Source organism: Rhinoraja longicauda, chromosome 9, assembly GCF_053455715.1.
Source record: "Rhinoraja longicauda isolate Sanriku21f chromosome 9, sRhiLon1.1, whole genome shotgun sequence".
In the NCBI taxonomy this organism is placed as follows: Eukaryota; Metazoa; Chordata; class Chondrichthyes; order Rajiformes; family Arhynchobatidae; genus Rhinoraja; species Rhinoraja longicauda.
Genome location: NC_135961.1, coordinates 57286239 through 57306390, shown reverse-complemented (window position 1 = coordinate 57306390; position 20152 = coordinate 57286239). Strand labels below are relative to the sequence as shown.

Below are 20152 nucleotides of genomic sequence, written 5' to 3'. Positions count from 1 at the left end.
TAGACCCTTCGGACCGTCGAGTCCGCGCTGACCAGAGATCACCCGTACTCTACTTATATCCTACACACTAGGGACAATTTACAGAAGCCAATCAACCTATAAATCTGTAAGTCTTAGGAATGTGGGAGGATACTGGAGCATCCGGAGAAAACCCACGCCGTCACAGGGAAAACGTAGAAACTCCATAGAGTCAGCACCCGTAGTCAGGATTGAACCCTGGTCTCTGGCACCCTGCTGCAGCCCTTACCAGGGGCCACAGTTTAAGAATAAGGGGTAGGCCATTTAGAACTGAGATGAGGAAAAACTTTTTTAGTCAGAGAGTTGTGAATCTGTGGAAATCTCTGCCTCAGAGGGCAGTGGAGGCCAATTCTCTGAATACATTCAAGAGAGAGCTAGATAGAGCTCTTAAGGATAGCGGAGTCAGGGGGTATGGGGAGAAGGCAGGAACGGGGTACTGATTGAGAATGATCAGCCATGATCACATTGAATGGCGGTGCTGGCTCGAAGGGCCGAATGGCCTTCTCCTGCACCTATTGTCTATTGTCTATTGTCTTACTATTCTATGTTCTATGTTAAGCCTGAACATTGTTAATCTGACCCGTCTTAAACAAGTTGAGTTTTGTTTTCAAATTTATACTATATTTGTTTGTATGCGGGTAAACATTCAGAGAGGCATTTTTAATTTCAGTCAATATTTGATCATTGCCTGGGATAAATTTCAGATAAATGTCTCCCATATAATTTGTTTTGGAAAATAACTGTATGTGTTATGTGCAAACCTCTTGAAGGCAAAGCCTTCAATCCAAGTTTAATGCTATGTCATTTGATGGCTGTGGATACATTCCTTGATTCCAAAGATCTGTCCTCCTGATGATTCCAAACTGCAGAGGGCTATAATTATAGGAGAGATTGGATAGTCTGGGTTTAGTTCAATCTTATATTCTCACTGGAACATAGGATGTTCCAACCCAGCAGTATGAATATTTAACTTCAAGTAACCCTTGCTTTCCCTCTCTCTCCATCCCTCTTCCATCCTAGTTCTCCGACCAGTCTGACTGTTCTCCTGATTAAATTTTATCTTTGTATTGCTTCGTTGTCAACTTCCCCTAGCTATCAATGATCTATTCTACACTTTCATTGTGCCCCATCCCCTTTGATGTTTCGTTTTCACACCCTACCCTTCCATATCCCTGTCTCCCTCTACCCTGACTCTCAGTCTGAAGAAGGGTCTTGACACAAAATGTCACCCATTCTTTCCATCCAGAGATGGAAGGGTCTCAACACGAAATGTCACCCATTCTTTCCATCCAGAGATGCTGCCTGTCCCACTGAGTTACTCCAGCATTTTGTGTCTATCTTCGGTGTAAACCAGCATCTGCAGTTCCTTCCTGCACATGGGACGTTGAGGGGTGACCTCAAAGAGGTTTATGAAATTATCAGGGGCATAGAGATAATCACAGTATTTTTCCAATGGTGAAGAGTCTAGAACAAGAGCAGTTAGGTTTAAGCTGAGAGGGGAAAGATTTCAAGGAGATTTGAGGACCAAATATTTCACACATGCCTTGGGATGAAGCGGTTGAGGGAGAAACAATTACAACGTTTAAAAAGCATTTGGACAGATACTTGGATTGGAGAGGCAGAGAAGAATATGGGCCAAAAGCACGCAAATAGGATTAGTGTAGTCAGTTCGTATGGATGAGATTGGGATAAAGGGCCTGCTTACTCTGCTGTACAATTCCTTGATTCTGATTCTATTGGTGAAGAAGTCATTTGGCACCTTTGCCATCATCGGTCAGGGCATTGAGTGTTGGAGTTGGGATGTCATGTTGCAGCTGTACGAGACATGGGGAAGGCCACACTTGGAGTACCGTGTGCAGGTTTGGTCGCCCTGCTATAGAAAGCATGTCATCAAACTGGAAATGATTAGAAAAAGAGTTGTGAGGATATTACTGATCTGGAGAGTTTGAGTTATAAGGAGAGGCTGGAGAGGTTGGGTCATTTTTCCCTTGCGTGATGGAGGCTGTGGGGTGATCCTAGAGAGGGTTATCAAATCAGGAGCACAGATAAGGTGAACATTCACATTCTTTTCCCTAGGGTAGGTGTATCAAAAACTAGAGGCACCCGGATTTGATCCTGATTGTACGGTCCTGTCTGTATACGATCTATATACAATCTATATACGTTCTCATCTGCGCGGAGTTTGCATGTTCTCCCTGTGACCGCGTGGGTTTTCTCCGGGGGCTCTGGTTTCCTCGCACACTCTAAAGACGTACAGGTTTGTAGGTTAATTGACTGGTAAAATTATAAACTACTCCCAGTGTGCAGGACAGTGCTAGTGTACTCTCAGCACAGACTGAACAAATTCCTGACAGATCTTTCACTTACTTCTTTCTCTCTCTCCCTCTCCCTCTCCCTCTCCCTCTCCCTCTCCCTCTCCCTCTCCCTCTCCCTCTCCCTCTCCCTCTCTCTCTCTCTCTCTCTCTCTCTCTCTCTCTCTCTCTCTCTCTCTCTCTCTCTCTCTCTCTCTCTCTCTCTCTCCCCCCCCCCCCCCTCCCTCCCTCCCTCCCTCCCTCCCTCCCTCCCTCCCTCTGTGTCTCCTTCTGTCTTTCTGCCTCTCTCTCTCTTTATTTTTCTCTCTCTCTCATCTCCCTTCTTGTATAAATCAAAAGGAACACAGAAGTTCCCAAAGGCAACTTTAGAGGGATATGGGCCAAAAGCAAGATTTCAAAATGTGAAGAACATTCACACGTTTTAAATCAGTTCAGAAATACTACTGCTGACATTTCATGGATATTTCATTAAATTTATAGGTTTTAAAACAAAGGAACACTCTTAAATCATTGGAGTATCTTTTTCTTTTAGTGTTTTTTTTGTTGTAAACTGGCATCGACAGTTCCAAGCAGCTAAGTTATTGACCATGAAAAGCTGATTGTAAGACGTGCATGGCTACAGTCAAAGACAATGTGTCCGCTGCTGCCAGAACTGAAACACTGTTCCCCAGGGGCATCCTGATATTTCAGTCCCTCCCTGCTTTGATTTCTGATTTGGCTACACATTAGTTTAGTTTAGTTTAGTTTAGAGATACAGCGCGGAAACAGGCCCTACGGCCCACTGAGTCCACGCCGACCAGCGATCCCCGCACATTAACACTACCACTATCCTACGCACACTAGGGACACTTTACAGTGATGCATTTTACAGTTATACCAAGATCTCGAAGAAAACCCCACGCAGGTCACGGGGAGAACGTACAACAGTATAACAGTATAACAGTATAACAGAACTTTATTGTCATTCGGTATAAATACCGAACGAAATTTCAGCAGTCACAAGACACAGCAAAAAAGAAAAGAACACAGGACACACGACCCCAACACCAACATCCATCACAGTGACTCCAAACACCCCCTCACTGTGATGGAAGGCAACAAAACTTCCACTCTCTTCCCCCCCGCGCCCACGGACAGGCAGCTCGACCCCTACCGAGGCAACCGACACGCACAGCCCCCGCAAGGGGATGGAAGGCCCCGCGGCCGAGCCTCACCGGGCACTGAAACGTCCCGCGGCCGAGCCGCGCCGGCGATGTTAAGTCCAGCGGCTGAGCCGCGCCGGGCGATGGAAGGCACCGCGGCCGATGCTAAGTCCCGCGGCCGAGCCGCACCAGACACTGAAACGTCCCGCGGCCAAGCCGCGCCGGCGATGTTAAGTCCAGCGGCCGAGCCGCACCAGGCACTGAAACGTCCCGCAGCCGAGCCGCGCCGGCGATGTAAGGCCCCGCGGCCGAGCCGCACCGGGCACTGAAACGTCCCGCAGCCGAGCCGCGCCGGCGATGTAAGGCCCCGCGGCCGAGCTGCGCCCCGGGGAAGAGACCCAATAAAATAAAGGTTTCCCCCACCCCACCCCCCCCACACCCCCCACACATACACAGCCAAAAACAGAAACAAAAACCATCCCAACACCGACACACACAAAAAAAAGACAAACAGACTGCCAGAGAGCCGCAGCCGTTAGGCGCAGCCACACGTGACCGGACAGTGCCCATAGTCGGGATCGAACCTGGGTCTCTGGCGCTGTAAACCCTGTAAGGCGGCAACTCTATCATTGCTCCACCGTGTTAGATTTCTTCTTTGTGGGCCTTACTTCTTGATAACCGTTCCTCATGGGTTGAGCTCCACCGACTGCAGTAACTTGGCTGTGAACCCTAATAAATGTCTTTGGTGAGACCCCTCCTGAGTCATGGGCTTAAGGTCAAACGGTCATAAGTGACAGAGGCAGAATCAGGCCATTCAGCCCATCCAGTCTACTCTGCCATTCAATCATGGCTGATCTATCCTTCTCTCCCAATCCCATTCTCCAGCCTTCTCCCCATAACCTCTGACACCTGCACTAATCAAAAATCTATCAATCTCTGCCTTAAATATATCCACCTACTTGGCCTCCACAGCCTTCCGAAGCAAAGAATTCCACAGATTCACCACCCTCTGACTAAAGAAATGTCTCCTCGTCTCCTTCCTAAAAGAATGCCCTTTAATTCTGAGGCTATGACCTCTAGTCCTGGACTCTCCCACTAGTGGAAACATCCTCTCCACATCCACTCTATACAAGCCTTTCACTATTCGGTACGTTTCAATGAGGTCCCCCCTCATTCTTCTAAACTCCAGCAAGTACAGGCCCAGTGCCGTCAAACGCTCATCATATGTTAACCAACTCATTCCTGGGATCATTCTTGTAAACCTCTTCTGGACCCTCTCCAGAGCCAGCACATCCTTCCTCAGATATGGGGCCCAAAATTGCTCACAACATTCCAAGTGCGTCCTGACCAGCGCCTTTTGGAGCCTCGGCATTACATTCCTGTTTTCGTATTCCGGCCCTCTTGAAATAAATGCTGGCATTGAATTTACCTTCTTTACCACTGATTCGACTTGCAAATTAACTTTTTGGGAATCCTGCACCAGCACTTCCAAGCCCCTTTGCACCTCCGATTTCTGGATTATCTTCCAATTTAGAGAATAATCTATGCCTTTATTCCTACTATCAAAATATGCATGACTCCACACTTTGCTACACTATATTCCATCTCCCACTTCTCTGCCCACTCTCCCAACTTACCCGAGTCCTTCGGCGGAGGCCCTGCTTTCTCTGCACTACCTGCCTCTCCACCTATTTTCGTATCATCCGCAAACTTGGCCACAAAGCCTTCAATCCCCTCGTCCAAATCATTAATACACAATTTGAGAAGAGTAGCGGCCACAACATTGAGCCCTGTGGAACTCCTTGCTGGAGTGTTTCAGCTCTCAGCCTTGCCCTCTCAACCTTGTTTACTGCACACACAACTAGAGCAAGCCTGTGACCATCTACATTAAGGTCTCAGGAGATGGAATATACCTTGGATCATTGTCATAATAGGTCCTTTTCATTTTGTTTTTCCCAATCCAAAGAATTTCTGAAGTTGTTTACATTTGTTCTATACTTGGATGGATTCATTTTTCTTGCCCCTTACTGTTTGACTGTTTGTCCAAGCTCTCCATAATCTCTGGAGTATGCAAGGTTACACAAAAATAACGCTCATTGTTTAGACATATAGGAATAGGCCCTTGGTTCCACTGCTCTGGCCAGTGATCACGCTGTACTGTAGCACGATCCCACACACTAGGGAACAAGTTACAATTTTACCAAAACCAATTAACCTACAAAACCTGTATGTCTTTGGATTGTAGGAGGAAACTGGAGCATTCAGAGAAAACCCACGTGGTACTATCTCCGTGTTACAGCACGTGTAGTCAGGATCAAAACCGGGTCTCTGGCTCTGTAAGGCAGCAACTGGGCTGAATGGCCTAATTTTGGTCCTTTGCCTTACGGTCTAATGCAAGGCCAGGGACCACAAGACAGTGGAAAAGAAAAACATTATAAAAGTCACTCGGATAAAAAATGCACAATAAGAAAACAAGTCCATGGTAGCGAAAGAGGTGGTCTGTAGTGTTTCCGTTGCTGAGGTAGGATTAGGGTTAGAGGTGTTTAAAGATGGCGCCGGAGAGAGGCAACATTTTCACGCAGACTGCACAGCAGTGGCAATGGGGTAAACTTCATCTCCAATACAGTGGTGGAATGAGGGGCTGAACTGCCTATGCCTACTCCTTGTTATACTCTTGGTCTCCTTCAGGTGAAAGCATTTAAAGCAATCAGATGAATGTTTGAGTTCAAATCCTCCACAGAGAGCCTCTAGGGGCAGCACAGTGGTGGAGTTGCTGTCTTACAGTGCCAGAGACCCGGGTTCCAATAGACAATAGACAATAGGTGCAGGAGGAGGCCATTCGGCCCTTCGAGCCTGTATACACTGCCATTCAATGTGATCATGGCTGATCATTCTCAATCAGTACCCCGCTCCTGCCTTCTCCATATACCCCCTGAGTCCGCTATCCTTAAGAGCTCTATCTAGCTCTCTCTTGAATGCATTCAGAGAATTGGTCTCCACTGCCTTCTGAGGCAGAGAATTCCACAGATTCACAACTCTCTGACTGTAAAAGTTTTTCCTCATCTCAGTTCTAAATGGCCTACCCCTTATTCTTAAACTGTGGCCCCTTGTTCTGGACTCCCCCAACATTGGGAACATGTTTCCTGCCTCTAACGTGTCCAACCCCTTAATAATCTTATACGTTTCGATAAGATCTCCTCTCATCCTTCTAAATTCCAGTGTGTACAAGCCTAGTCGCTCCAGTCTTTCAGCATATGACAGTCCCGCCATTCCGGGAATTCCATCCTGACTACGGGTGCTGTCTGGATGGAGCTTGTCCGTTCTCCTTGTGACCGCATGGGTTTCCTCCGGGTGCTCTGGTTTCCTCCCACACTACCAAAGACGTGCAGATTTGAGGCTCCGATAAAATTGCAAATTGTCCCCAGCGTGTAGGATAGTGCGAGTATACAGGATGATTGCTTGTCGGTGCGGGTTAGGTGGGATGAAGGGCCTGTTTCTGCACTGGATCTCTAAAGTCTAAAATAAAAAGCTGTTAAGTGTTTGTGAGCTGATGTTTCTGACAGGATGTAATAAGCTAAAAGCAGGGTGAGCTGTCAGTTGTAAAGTGAGCGGTTTGTCTTGGGAATTTATGGTAATGTTGTGGAGCTCACTCAGTTCAGTTTATTCTATTGTCACGTGTACCGAGGTACAGTGAAAAGCTTTTGTTGCGTGCTAACCAGTCAGCAGAAAGACAATACATGATTGTGATGGGTGCTTAAGACATTAAACTGAGGCGTAATTCGGACAGAACAATTGCCGTGTTACATTGTGTAGGAAGGAACTGCAGATGCTGGTTTACACCGAAGATAAGACACGAAATGCTGGAGTAACTCAGCGGGACAGGCAACATCTCTGGAGAGTGAAGTTTCGGGTCAAGACCGTTTTTCAGTCTGAAGAAGGGTCTTGACCCGATACGTCACCCATTCCTTCTCTCCAGAGATGCCGCCTGTCCCGCTGAGTTACTCCAGCATTCTGTGTCTCTCTGCCCGTGTTATATTCTGATTGTAAGCAGGGAGTGGAACATTGTGGCTAACTCAATGCATATTCTCTTTAATTTCTTTCTCATGCTGCCATTAACCAGTCCATGAACAGAGGATCACCGGTCAGTGACTTTGTGCTTCTGTCTCCACTTAAATTTGGTGCACTTCGTGTTATTTTGTTTTCTGCTATTAGATATTTTGCATCTGTGGAACAACATTGATGTATTCATTTCGTTCCCCGCTCTGTGCCCAAAGGACTCAGAGTCTTGCAGCAAGGAGATGGCCTATTAATTCTGTGTTGACCATCAAGCATTCTTCAATGCTAAGCCTACTCAATTTTCATCATGTTTCAATCAACTTGCCCCTGTTCCAATCAACCCACTTGCACACTGGCTCGAAGGGCCGAATGGCCTCCTCCTGCACCTATTGTCTGTTGTCACATCAGAGGATACAGATTTTAGAGATACAGCGTGGAAACAGGCCCTTCGGCCCACCTAGTCCAAGCCCACACACCGATCACCCCATCCGTATACGAGCACAATCCCACACACTCGGGAAATTTTACAATTTTTACTGAAGCCATTTAACTTACAAACCTGCACGTCTCCGGAGTGTGGGAGGAAACCGGAGCACCCGGCAGAAACCCACGCGGTCACCGGGAGAACGCGCAAACTCCGTGCAGACGGTGATGTTTCCCAAGAATCAACCTTTGACTTTTCCCATTCCTCATCTGTTTGTCGTTCCACAACTCCCTAAAATATGGTGTCACATTCCTCTGGACGATGCTGACAACTGGCTCTCACATTGCTTGCTGGTCTCCCATTCTTTATCAGTACAGTAATGCAAACCTAGAAATCCAGCATGAAGTCTTCTTCTCCTCGTCCCTGCCCTGTGGAATTCCCTCCCTAAACTCCGCCGCGCCCGCCCTTTATTTTCTCCATTAACATCTTCCCTAACACCCACCTCTGAGACCAATCCTTGAGCCTTTTTCCAGCTACCATCTCCACTTTTTAGTTTAGTTTAGTTCAGCGTGGAAACAGGCCCTCAGGCACACCGGGTCCGCGCCGACCAGTGGTCCCCGCGCACTAACACTATCCTACACACACTAGGGATCATTTTACATTCATGTCAAGCCAATTAGCCGATAAACCTGTACGTCTTTGGAGTGTGGGGGGAAACCGGAGCCTCCCGGAGAAAACCCACGCAGGTCACAGGGAGAACGTACAGGCAGCGCCCGTAGTCAGGATGGAACCCGGGTCTCTGGCGCGGTATGGCAGCAACTCTACCGCTGTACCGCCTGGATCACCATTGGATCAATGCCGGTTTTGCTTGCTGCTCTGCAAAGTGTCTAGGGATATTTATTGACATTAAATGTGCTGTACAAATGTAGGGCTGCAATATTGCTGAGTGCTATTACAGAGAAGGCTTGCTTCAATATCACTCTGGTGCAGGAGCCCTGCCAACAGTTTCCATTAGCAGCTCCAAGCTGCCTACTCACTGAAGCTTCTGCACTCATTATTTTAATAGCTTTGTGACAGACATCATAAAACATTCCGCAGTGTTCTGGGCTCATCTCTGTCGTGGTGTTTTTCCCATATTTTCAGTTTGGTTTCGTTCAGAGACACAGGGCGGAAACAGGCCTTTCGGCTCGATGAGTCCACGCCGACCGGCACCTTAACTCTACCCTGCACACGCTAGGGACAAGTTTTACATTTACCGAGCCAATTAACCTACAGACCTGTACGTCTTTGGAGTGTGGGAGGAAGTGTGGGACGAAACCCATGAATGGTCACGGGGAGAACACGTGCAAACTCCCTGCAGACAGCACCCGTAGTCAGGATCGAACCCGGGTCTCCGATGCTGCGAGACGGCAACTCTACCGCTGTGCCGCCGCGCTGTCCATCGGTTTCGCCCGTCGGAGGCAGACCAACTATTTCAGGCTGTGGAGGAGTTAGACAATAGACAATAGACAATAGACAACAGGTGCAGGAGGAGGCCATTCAGCCCTTCGAGCCAGCACCGCCATTCAATGTGATCATGGCTGATCATTATCATTATCCAGTTATCCTGGATGCTCCGTGATTGTGGAAGAACGAGTCCTTTCTCCGCACAATGGCCGCAAGACTGTCTCCTACTTTCATGAGGCTAACTGGTGGGTGAAGAGAGATAGGGTGTGAGTAACAGACTGAGAAGGGCAAGGCTGTGAGTTTGCGAAAAAGGACTGCATTATTATAACAACCGTGGGATTTGTGGCAACTGTAATATAATTTTTTGCTAACAGACCATTCATCTCTCACAGATTAAACTGGTCAACATCAATTCCACGGATATCGCTGACGGAAGGCCATCCATTGTCCTCGGATTGGTTTGGACCATCATTTTATACTTCCAGGTGACCTTCAACATTGACTCGGCCACACCGTTTCGTTACAGTCATTCGGCAGACTCTACAACCCTCCCCATTTTCCACTGGCTTGTCTTCTCCCGCAGATCGAGGAGCTGACCAGTAACCTGTCGCTGCTCTCGTCCTTGTCCAGCAGCGCCTCGTCCGTGGAGAGCGCGGCCTGCTCGGAGACGGGCAGCCCCCCGACCAAGCGCAAAGTGGTCACCAACTTCAAGGGAGGCGCCAAGAAGGCTCTCCTGAAATGGGTGCACTACACCGCAGGGAAGTGAGTTCCACTTCACGTGTTCTGCTTCCGTCAGTCAACGAAGGTCTACTTTAGTTTAGTTTAGTTTAGAGATACAGCGCGGAAATAGGCCCTTCGGCCCAACGAGTCCGCGTCGACCCGCAACGTCGCCCATTCCTTCTCTCCTGCGATGCTGCCTGACCTGCAGAGTTACTCCAGCTTTTCGTGAATAAATACCTTCGATTTGTTCCAGCATCTGCAGTTATTTTCTTACAACACTGTCCCACACACACACACACACACTAGGGACAATTTACATTTATACCAAGCCAATTAACCTACAAACCTGTAGTATAAGAAAATAACTGCAGATGCTGGTACAAATCGATTTATTCACAAAATGCTGGAGCAACTCAGCAGGTCAGGCAGCGTCTCGGGAGAGAAGGAATGGGTGACGTTTCGGGTCGAGACCGAAACGTCACCCATTCCTTCTCTCCCGAGATGCTGCCTGTCCCGCTGAGTTACTCCAGCATTTTGTGAACAAACCTACAAACCTGTACGTCTTTGGAGTGTGGGAGGAGACTGACGATCTCGGAACAGGTCAGTCTGAAGGAGGGTCTCGACCCGAAGCGTCACCCATTCCTTCTCTCCAGAGATGCTGCCTGTCCCGCTGAGTTACTCCAGCTTTTTGTGTCTATCTTAGGTTTGTAGGTTAATTGGCTTGGTATAAATTGTCCCCCCCGTGTGCAGGAAGGATCTGCTGATGCTGGTTTGCACCGAAGATAGACACTAAAATCCTGGAGTCATTCAGCGGACAGGCAGCATCTCTGGATAAAAGGAATGGGTGACGTTTCGGATCGAGGCTCTTCTTCAGGCTCTGAAGAAGGTTCTCGACCCGAAAAATTACCCATTCCTTCTATCCAGAGATGCTGCCTGTCCACTGAATGACTCCAGCATTTTTATGTGTAAAATGTCCCAAGTGTGTGTAGGATAGTGTTAGTATGTGGGGATCTCTGGTCACTGCGATGGGCCTGAGGGGCCGGTTTCCGCGCTGTATCTCTAAACTAAAAAACGAAACCATGGTTTCTTGAGTATAACTTCCTTCCAGTTCTTTCTCTCTTTCTCTCTCTCTCTCTCTCTCTCTCTCTCTCTCTCTCTCTCTCTCTCTCTCTCTCTCTCTCTCTCTCTCTCTCTCCCTCCCTCCCTCCCTCCCTCCCTTCCTTCCTTCCTTCCTTCCTCCCTCCCTCCCTCCCTCCCTCCCTCCCTCCCTTCCTTCCTTCCTTCCTCCCTCCCTTCCTCCCTTCCTTCCTTCCTTCCTTCCTCCCTCCCTCCCTCCCTTCCTTCCTTCCTTCCTTCCTTCCTTCCTTCCTTCCTTCCTTCCTTCCTTCCTTCCTTCCTCCCTTCCTCCCTGTTCTCCCTCCCTCCCTCCCTTCCTTCCTTCCTTCCTTCCTGAAGTGTTTGACCCTCATCGGGCAGAGGGTGACTTGCCCAGTTGTCGGGAAGGTTCCTCGTTTTCAACGTGGAGTGGGAGTTTGGTGGGATTCCCAGCATCTCCGCCATCAAGACGATCACCGTCAGCCTGATGAATAATCACTGTACAGCTTCTGCCATCTTCCCATGCCTCTCCTTGCCCTTTCTGTGCCCGCGCTTCAATATGGGAGATATGTCCCAACCAGAATTAAAATAGAAACCACCCTTTCTTTCATCAAACACAAGCTGGAAGTCGGACCGAGCAGGCAGCATCTGGTGGGGTTTCAGTGATGAAGATCATAAGGTCATAAGTGATAGGACCAGAATAAGGCCATTTGGCCCATCAAGTCTACACAGCCGTTCAATCACGGCTGATCTATCTCTCCCTCCTAACTCCATTCTCCTGCCTTCTCCCCATAACCCCTGACACCCGTACTAATCAAGAATCTATCTATCTCTGCCTTATAAAATACCCACTGACCTGTCTCATTCCTACTAATGAAGTAGGAATTCCCTTTACTGACGGTTCATTGACTTTAGTTTAGTTTAGACATACAGTGTCGAACCAGCCCTTCGGCCCACCGAGTCCGGTCCGACCAGCAATCACCCCGTACATTAGCACTGTCCCACACACAAGGGACAATTTACAACTTTGAACTGAGGCCAATTAACCTACAAACCTGTGCGTCTTTGGAGTGTGAGAGGAAACCGAAGGTCTCGGTGAAAACCCACGCAGTCATGGGAAGAACGTACAAACTCCGCACAGACAAGCGCCTGAGGCCAGGACCGAGCCCGGGTCTCTGGTGTCGTGAGGAAGCAAATCAACAGTGCAGCCCGTTAAAGTCTAAAGTATCTCTGAAATCTACAGTAATGCATTTCCAATCTCTCCTCGTTTCTGAAGGCGTCTGGGCATTGAAGTGAAGGACTTTGGGAAGAGCTGGAGGAGTGGCATCGCCTTTCATTCCGTTATTCACGCCATCCGTCCCGACCTGACCGACCTGGAGAAGGTCAGGAACCAGTCGAACAGGGAGAACTTGGAGAGCGCTTTCACCATCGCTGAAGCTCAGCTTGGGATTCCAAGGCTCCTGGACCCCGAAGGTACTTGTCAATGGCGGTCGCTTAGAATTTCAAGGTGCATTTAGGTAATTTTTCACCTGCCTGCACCTTCATCCTCTTTATTTTTAAGGTGCCTTTCATTCAACAGTGCCCCACCAAGCACATCCCACGTCTTGGCTTCTTTTCTCCCAGTTTGAGTTTCTTTTGATTAAACTGAACCATCCGACCAACATCTAAGAGAGCAGTCAATAGACAATAGACAATAGACAATAGGTGCAGGAGGAGGCCATTTGGCCCTTCGAGCCAGCACCGCCATTCAATGTGATCACGGCTGATCATTCTCAATCAGTACCCCGTTCCTGCCTTCTCCCCATACCCCCTGACTCCGCTATCCTTAAGAGCTCTATCTAGCTCTCTCTTGAATGTATTCAGAGAATTGGCCTCCACTGCCCTCTGAGGCAGAGAATTCCACAGATTCACAACTCTCTGACTGAAAATGTTTTCCCTCATCTCTGTTCTAAATGGCCTACCCCTTATTCTTAAACTGTGGCCCCTGGTTCTGGACTCCCCCAACATTGGGAACATGTTTCCTGCCTCTAACGTGTCCAACCCCTTAATAATCTTATACGTTTCGATAAGATCCCCTCTCATCCTTCTAAAGTCCTGAACTACTCTCTACCTCATTGGAAACCCTCAGACTATCTTTGATCGGACTTTGCTGGCTTTATCTTAAACTAAACGTTATTCACCTTATTCCCTTCATCATGTACCTGTACACTGCGGACAGCCGGATTATAATCATGCATTGTCTTTCCGCTGGCTGGTTAGCATGCAACATTTTACTGCACCCTCGGTACACGTGAAAATAAACTAATCTCAACGCTATGGAACTGTCTGCGTCAGAAGGCAGTGGAGGCCAATTCCCTGGATGCTTTCAAGAGAGAGTTGGATAGAGTTCTTAATGATAGCGGAGTCAAGGGATATGGGGAGAAGGCAGGAACGGGGTACTGATTGTGCATGATCAGCCATGATCACGGTGAATGGCGGTGCTGGCTCGAAGGGCCGAATGGCCTACTCCTGCACCTATTCAGGGGGTATGGGGAGAAGGCAGGAACGGGGTACTGATTGAGAATGATCAGCCATGATCACATTGAATGGCGGTGCTGGCTCGAAGGGCCGAATGGCCTCCTCCTGCACCTATTATCTATTGTCTATTGTTCAACTCAACTCAAGAAAAAATCAACAACTCAAACTCACTGCTTTCCTGAAATGTTTAGAAAACCCCCTCACTTTCCATAGTAAATTAAAATGTAAAAAAACCTGCAGATAATAAACAATAGACAATAGGTGCAGGAGTAGGCCATTCGGCCCTTCGAGCCAGCACCACCATTCAATGTGATCATGGCTGATCATTCTCAATCAGTACCCCGTACCTGCCTTCTCCCCATATAAACCTACAATGTTGTTGTTGGAAATATGCAACAAAATGGAAAAATACTGGAAACACTCAGCAGATCAGGCGCATTCTGTGCACAATGAAACCGTCTCTCTTTCTCGCTCTCAGGCTGCCTGACCTGACGAGTGTTTCAAGAATTTTCTGATTTTTTAAAACTCTGTGTTTTCCACTTCCAATTTGCTTTGTTTTTTTAAAAACTGCTGCCACATCCTAACTCCTTCCTAATTGGCTTGAAACCCTTATTAGCAGAACTTGCAAACTTCCCCACAAGGAGACACAAGGAACTGCAGATGCTGGTTTACAAAAAGAAAAGTGCTGGAGTAACTCGGCATGTTAGGAGAAAGGTGACGCTTTTGGTCAGGACCCTTCTTCCCAACACAAAAGGTCTCTTATTCATGTTCTCCAGTGATGCTGCCTGACCCACTTATGAATGTTGATTTCTCTCATTTCAAGTAATCCCTGCATTCTCTCCCCTCCTCTCTCTCCCCCTCCCCACCTTAGTCATTGTATCTATTCCACTGTTCCATCCTTGAATCCCTCTTGTTATCACACATTCCCCAGCCAACAATGGACCCTTCCTAAGGTCATCTGAAACCAGCCCTGATTTGTTCTGGCTTTTTCTTGTCTCTAGTTTATTTCTCCCCCCCCCACCTCTACATCCAGTCTAAAGAACGGTTCCAACCCGAAACGTCACCTATTCTTTCTCTCCAGAGATGCTGCCTGACCCGCTGAGTTATTCCAGCACTTTGTGTCTCCCCTCAAGGATGTTGGTCACAGCCCTGTTGAGATGCAACCGGTCCAATTTTAAGGTCTTAAGGGATAGGGGTAGAATTAGGCCATTTGGCCCATCAAAGTCTACTCCGCCATTCAATCATGGCTGATTGATATCTCCCTCCTAACCCCATTCTCCTGCCTTCTCTGGAATCAACACCTTGCTTTCACAGAGGCACCTGCATTCCTCTTTATCAGCGTTCCAAATAGTAGGATAGCTGGAGGCTGAAAATGGGTAGATTTTACCTTAAAATGACACAGAAGAAGGCCATTTGGTCCATCTAGACCACTCCTGTTCTGAGAGAGCAATTACACCAATTACAATCCATCTCATTTCACTATATGAGGGGAAGAGAGGGACAGAGGAACTATCTAAAGTTGGAGAAGTCGATGTTCATACCGCTGGGCTGCAAGCTGCCCAGGCGAAATATAAGGTGCTGTTCCTCCAATTATCTTCCCATCCCCTCCCAATTCTGCGTTCCGCAGAGACCGGTCCCTTCCTACCCAAACCACCCCATCCCCGGGCACTTTCCCCTGCAGTCGCACAAGATGCAACACCTGTCCCTTTACCTCCCCCCTCAACTCCATCCAAGGACCCAAACAGTCTTTCCAGGTGAGACAGAGGTTTACCTGCACCTCCTCCAATTTATGAAACTTTGTCGGCCGGCGCCAGAAACGTGCCGACGCTTGTGTACTGCCGAGGAGAGGTCATCTATGTATGATTTTACCGGGTTGGATGCAATACAAAGCATTTCACTGTTCCTCGGTACAAGTGGCAGTAAAGTGTCAATGAATCATTGAATCATTGAAGGGCCCAACCGAAACATCACCTAGCCATGTTCCCCACCGAGTCCTTGCCGACCAGCGATCCTCGCACGTTAACGCTATCCTACACACTCTAGGGACAGTTTACTGTCATGGGCCTCCTCCAGTGCCATAGTGAGGCCCACCGGAAATTGGAGGAACAGCACCTCATATTTCGCCTGGGCAGCTTGCAGCCCAGTGGTATGAACATCGACTTCTCCAACTTTAGATAGTTCCTCTGTCCCTCTCTTCCCCTCCCCTTTCCCAGATCTCCCTCTATCTTCCTGTTTCCACCTATATCCTTCCTTTGTCCCGCCCCCCTGACATCAGTTTGAAGAAGGGTCTTGACCCGAAACGTCACCCATTCCTTCTCTCCTGAGATGCTGCCTGACCTGCTGAGTTACTCCAGCATTTTGTGAATAAATACCTTTGATTGGTCCAAGTAATGATGCATCTACATTAGCAGTGCACAGGGAAGGTGCACTCAGTTGACTCCTGAGGTGAAGTGGTTGGTCTAGGAAAAGACGTTGAGCAAGTTGGACCGCAACTCATTGAGGTTCAGAAGAATGAGAGGTGGCCCCATTGAAACACCTGCTCTGGCAACTCTTTATTTGGTTTGAGGACCTGTCTTTTGAAAAGCCTTGGGATTTTGAAATACATGACAAGTGCCATAAGAAGGGTCATAGACCCATAGAGTCTTACAGCGTGGAAACAGGCCCTTCGGCCCAACCTTACCTCACCGACTAACATGTCCCATCTACACTAGTCCCACCTGCCTGCATTTGGCCCACATCCCTCTAAATCTGACCTGTCCATGTACCTGTCTAAATGTTTCTTAATCGTTGCGATCGGACCTGCCTCAACTACCTTCTCTGGCAGCTCGTTCTAAACACACACCACCCTTTGTGGGAAAAAGTTACCCCTCAGATTCCCATTAAATCTTTCTCCCCTCACCTTAAACCTGCAGCATGTCCTCTGGTTCTCAATTCCCCTACGTTGGGCAAGAGACTGAGAGTCTACCCGACCTATTCCTATCATGATTTTGTACACCTCTGTAAGAACACCCCTCATCCTCCTGCGCTCCAAGGAATAAAGTCCCAACCTGATCAACTTCTCCCTGGAGCTCAGGCCCTCGAGTCCTGGCAACGTCCTCGTAAACCTTCTCTGCACCCCTTTCCAGCTACAGGGCTCACACATTGTTCAGTATTTTAAAGGGGCCGTGGCGTCCCGTCGACTAACAGAATGATGCTTTACAGATGTTGATGTTGACAAACCAGATGAGAAGTCCATCATGACCTACGTTGCCCAGTTCCTGAAGCACTATCCAGATCCACGGGAGGTAGAGAATGAACCTCCGGACGAAGAGGTAAATCCTTTTTTTCAATTTCTATTTCACCGTGCTGTAGAACTTTAGAACAATCGTGTAAAGATAAGATATATGGCCTCTTTTGTCTGCACCAGCCAAGCCATAAGAACATAAGATATAGAAGCAGAATTAGGCCATTCGGCCCAGTGAGTCTATTCCAAAGATACTAGAGGAACAAGATGGACCACTCTGTTGTAATTGCCTATACTGAAGTGTGGTGTGCAAAGGAGCCATTTCAGTAGGCAAAACCCGCCGTTCGCTACGCCTCTCGCAGTGTAATCACTGTTTTGGGGGAACAGTATGTGTGATGATACCATTAAAATGCAGAATATATCTCATCTATCAATTCATAGATTTTTGTTATTTTTCTTTTAAAATGTTTCTGCAAGTTTCTGCCTACTAAAATGGCGTCATGACCCATAAGGGGTCGAGTGGTCTATCTTGTTCCTCTAGTATCTTTGGTCCATTCTGCCATTCAATCGTGGCTGATCTCCTTCTCAGCCCCATTCTCCTGCCTTCTCCCCGCGACCTTTGATGCTCCTGCTAATCAAGAATCTATCAATCACCACTTTAAAGGGCGGCACAGTGGCACAGCGGTAGAGCTGCTGCCTTGCAACGCCATAGATCTGTGTTCGATCCTGAACACGGGTGCTGTCCGTTCAGAGTTTGAACGTTCTCCCTGTGGCCACGCGCGCTTTTTTTTCCTGCGCGCTCCGGTTTAAGGGGTTAAGGGGTTGGACAGGCTAGATGCAGGAAGATTGTTCCCGATGTTGGGGAAGTCCAGAACAAGGGGTCACAGTTTAAGGATAAGGGGGAAGTCTTTTAGGAACAAGATGAGAACATTTTTTTTCACACAGAGAGTGGTGAATCTGTGGAATTCTCTGCCACAGAAGGTAGTTGAGGCCGGTTCATTGGCTATATTTAAGAGGGAGTTAGATGTGGCCCTTGTGGCTAAAGGGATCAGGGGGTATGGAGAGAAGGCAGGTACGGGATACTGAGTTGGATGATCAGCCATGATCATATTGAAGGCGGTGCAGGCTCGAAGGGCCGAATGGCCTACTCCTGCACCTATTTTCTATGTTTCTATGTTTCTATGGTTTCCTCCCACATTCCAAAGAAGTGCTGATTTGTAGGATAAATGGCTTCTGTAAATTGCACTTGCTATCGAGGATGCTTTAATAATTTGGTTATTATTAAATGACTTTAATAACTCTGGTTCACCGTCGGCCCGGTTGCCACTGTTATCTCTGTTCCAGAGGGAGGGAAGACGGATGCTGAGAGATGCTAAAGCTTGGCTGGAGCAGTTCGAGAGGGAGCTCGCAAGGGCTCAGATGGCGGACGCAGGACTGCAGGAGCGATATCAGGTGGGCTGGCACACTCACCCCTTCCTGCCCTTTCTAATCGACCTCTTCAAAAATGAGGAAAATACGGGGATGGGTTTAGCTTTCGGTTTAGATATATTATTGTCACGTGTACCGAGGCACACTGAAAAGCTTTTGTTTTGCACGTTACTCAATCAAAACAGATAACACTACACGTGTGCAGGGCCGTTTTTACAGCATTATGGGCCCCCGGGCAAAGCAGTGTACTGGGGCCCCTACCGTTACTCTCCCCCACCCCCCTTTCCCTACCAGCCCCCCGTCGTCGTACCGGCGAAAAGCACTTACCGAAAAGCACTTAGCGATGGACTTAGGGTGCTACATTGTTGCGAAAAGCACTTACAGATCGCTGTGAGAAGCACTTAGTGACCGAAAATGTTGCGAAAAAAGCGCTTATTGAACCTACATTTTTAAAGTAGTATTTATTTATTGCAAGTCACTTAACATACACAGATCAGCATGGGGCCCCTATGCTCGTGGGGCCCCGGGCAAGTGCCCATCAGGCCCATGCGTTAAGACGGCCCTGCACGTGTGTACAAGCAAGTCAAATTCAATAACAATAGGTAGAGCAAAGGGGGAGATGCTCAGTGTAGTTTTTAGCTCTGGAGAGCATCAGTTCCAAAGAAGCAAGGAACTGCAGATGCTGGAATCTCGAGCAAAACACACAGTGCTGGAGTAACTCTGCGGGTCAGGCAACATCGGGTGGATATCCCGACCCGAAACGTTGCCAATCCATTCCCTCCGTAAATGCCACCAAACCCGCTAGTTTTCTTTAGCACTTTATGTTATTTCATCAAAATGATGATTTTGAACATTGAGGGGGGCAGCGGTAGAGTTGCTGCCTTACTACGCCGGAGACCCGGGGTCGATCCTGACTATGGGCGCTGTCTGTACGGAGTTTGTACGTTCTCCCTGCGACCTGCGTGGGTTTCCCCCGAGATCTTTGGTTTCGTTCCGCACTCCAAAGACGTGCAGGTTTGTAGGTTAATTGGCTTGATACAAGTGCAAATTATCCCTAGTGCGTGTAGGATAGTATTAGTGTGCGGGGTGATCGCTGGTCGGTGCGGACTCGGTGGGCCGAAGGGCCTCTTTCCGCATTGTATCTCTGAAAAGTCTAACTACACAGTCTGCCAAAGATTGCAACTGTTGTACAGTAGATGTCAGTAGATGTCAGTCGGGTCTAAAGGACTTGCACTAACAGGTATTACATGTCTGTTTCCACAGCTGTTTAAATCGTTTCGAGGCCAGTACGAAATGAAAATAAAACACGTGAATGCCCTCATTCAACCTGCCCAAAGTAACGGAAAGCTTACGATGGATCAGGTCACGATGAAACAAATATGGGACAGAGTGACAATCAGAGTAAGTCGTGAGAGAGCGACCTTATGGTGGGGGGGGGGGGGGGGGGGGGCGGGGGGGGCACTGTGGTGCAGCGGGTAGAGCTGCTGCCTCTCAGCGACAGAGACCCGGGTTCCATCCTGACCTCGAGTGCTGTCTGTGTGGGGTTTGCACGTTCTATTTGTGACCGTGTGGGGTTTTTTTTTGGATGCTCCTGTTTCCTCCCAACATCCCAAAAACGTGCCAATTAGTAGTTTAATTGGCCTCTGCAAATTGTCTCCAGCGTGCAGGGTGGATGAGAAATTGGGTTAACCGATAACTAGTGTAAACAGGTGAGTGGGCGGATGCATGGCAGATGCAGTTTAATGTGGATAAGTGTGAGGTTATCCACTTT

General features: G+C 48.2%; 1 protein-coding gene across 15 annotated transcripts in view; it reads left to right on the top strand.

The window, feature by feature from the left end:
* Positions 1-20152, top strand: part of LOC144596779 (nesprin-1-like) — a 468061-nt gene that overhangs the window by 80435 nt on the left and 367474 nt on the right. For 13 of the 15 annotated variants that reach the window (XM_078405564.1, XM_078405570.1, XM_078405560.1 and 10 more), the window contains exons 5-11: positions 7593-7613; positions 9791-9883; positions 9982-10160; positions 12490-12686; positions 16932-17041; positions 18298-18405; positions 19645-19782. In XM_078405564.1, coding sequence (XP_078261690.1) covers positions 7593-7613; positions 9791-9883; positions 9982-10160; positions 12490-12686; positions 16932-17041; positions 18298-18405; positions 19645-19782 — 846 coding nt within the window. The remainder of the gene's footprint in view (positions 1-7592; positions 7614-9790; positions 9884-9981; positions 10161-12489; positions 12687-16931; positions 17042-18297; positions 18406-19644; positions 19783-20152) is intronic. The other 2 variants (XM_078405576.1, XM_078405565.1) reach the window with 1 other exon arrangement.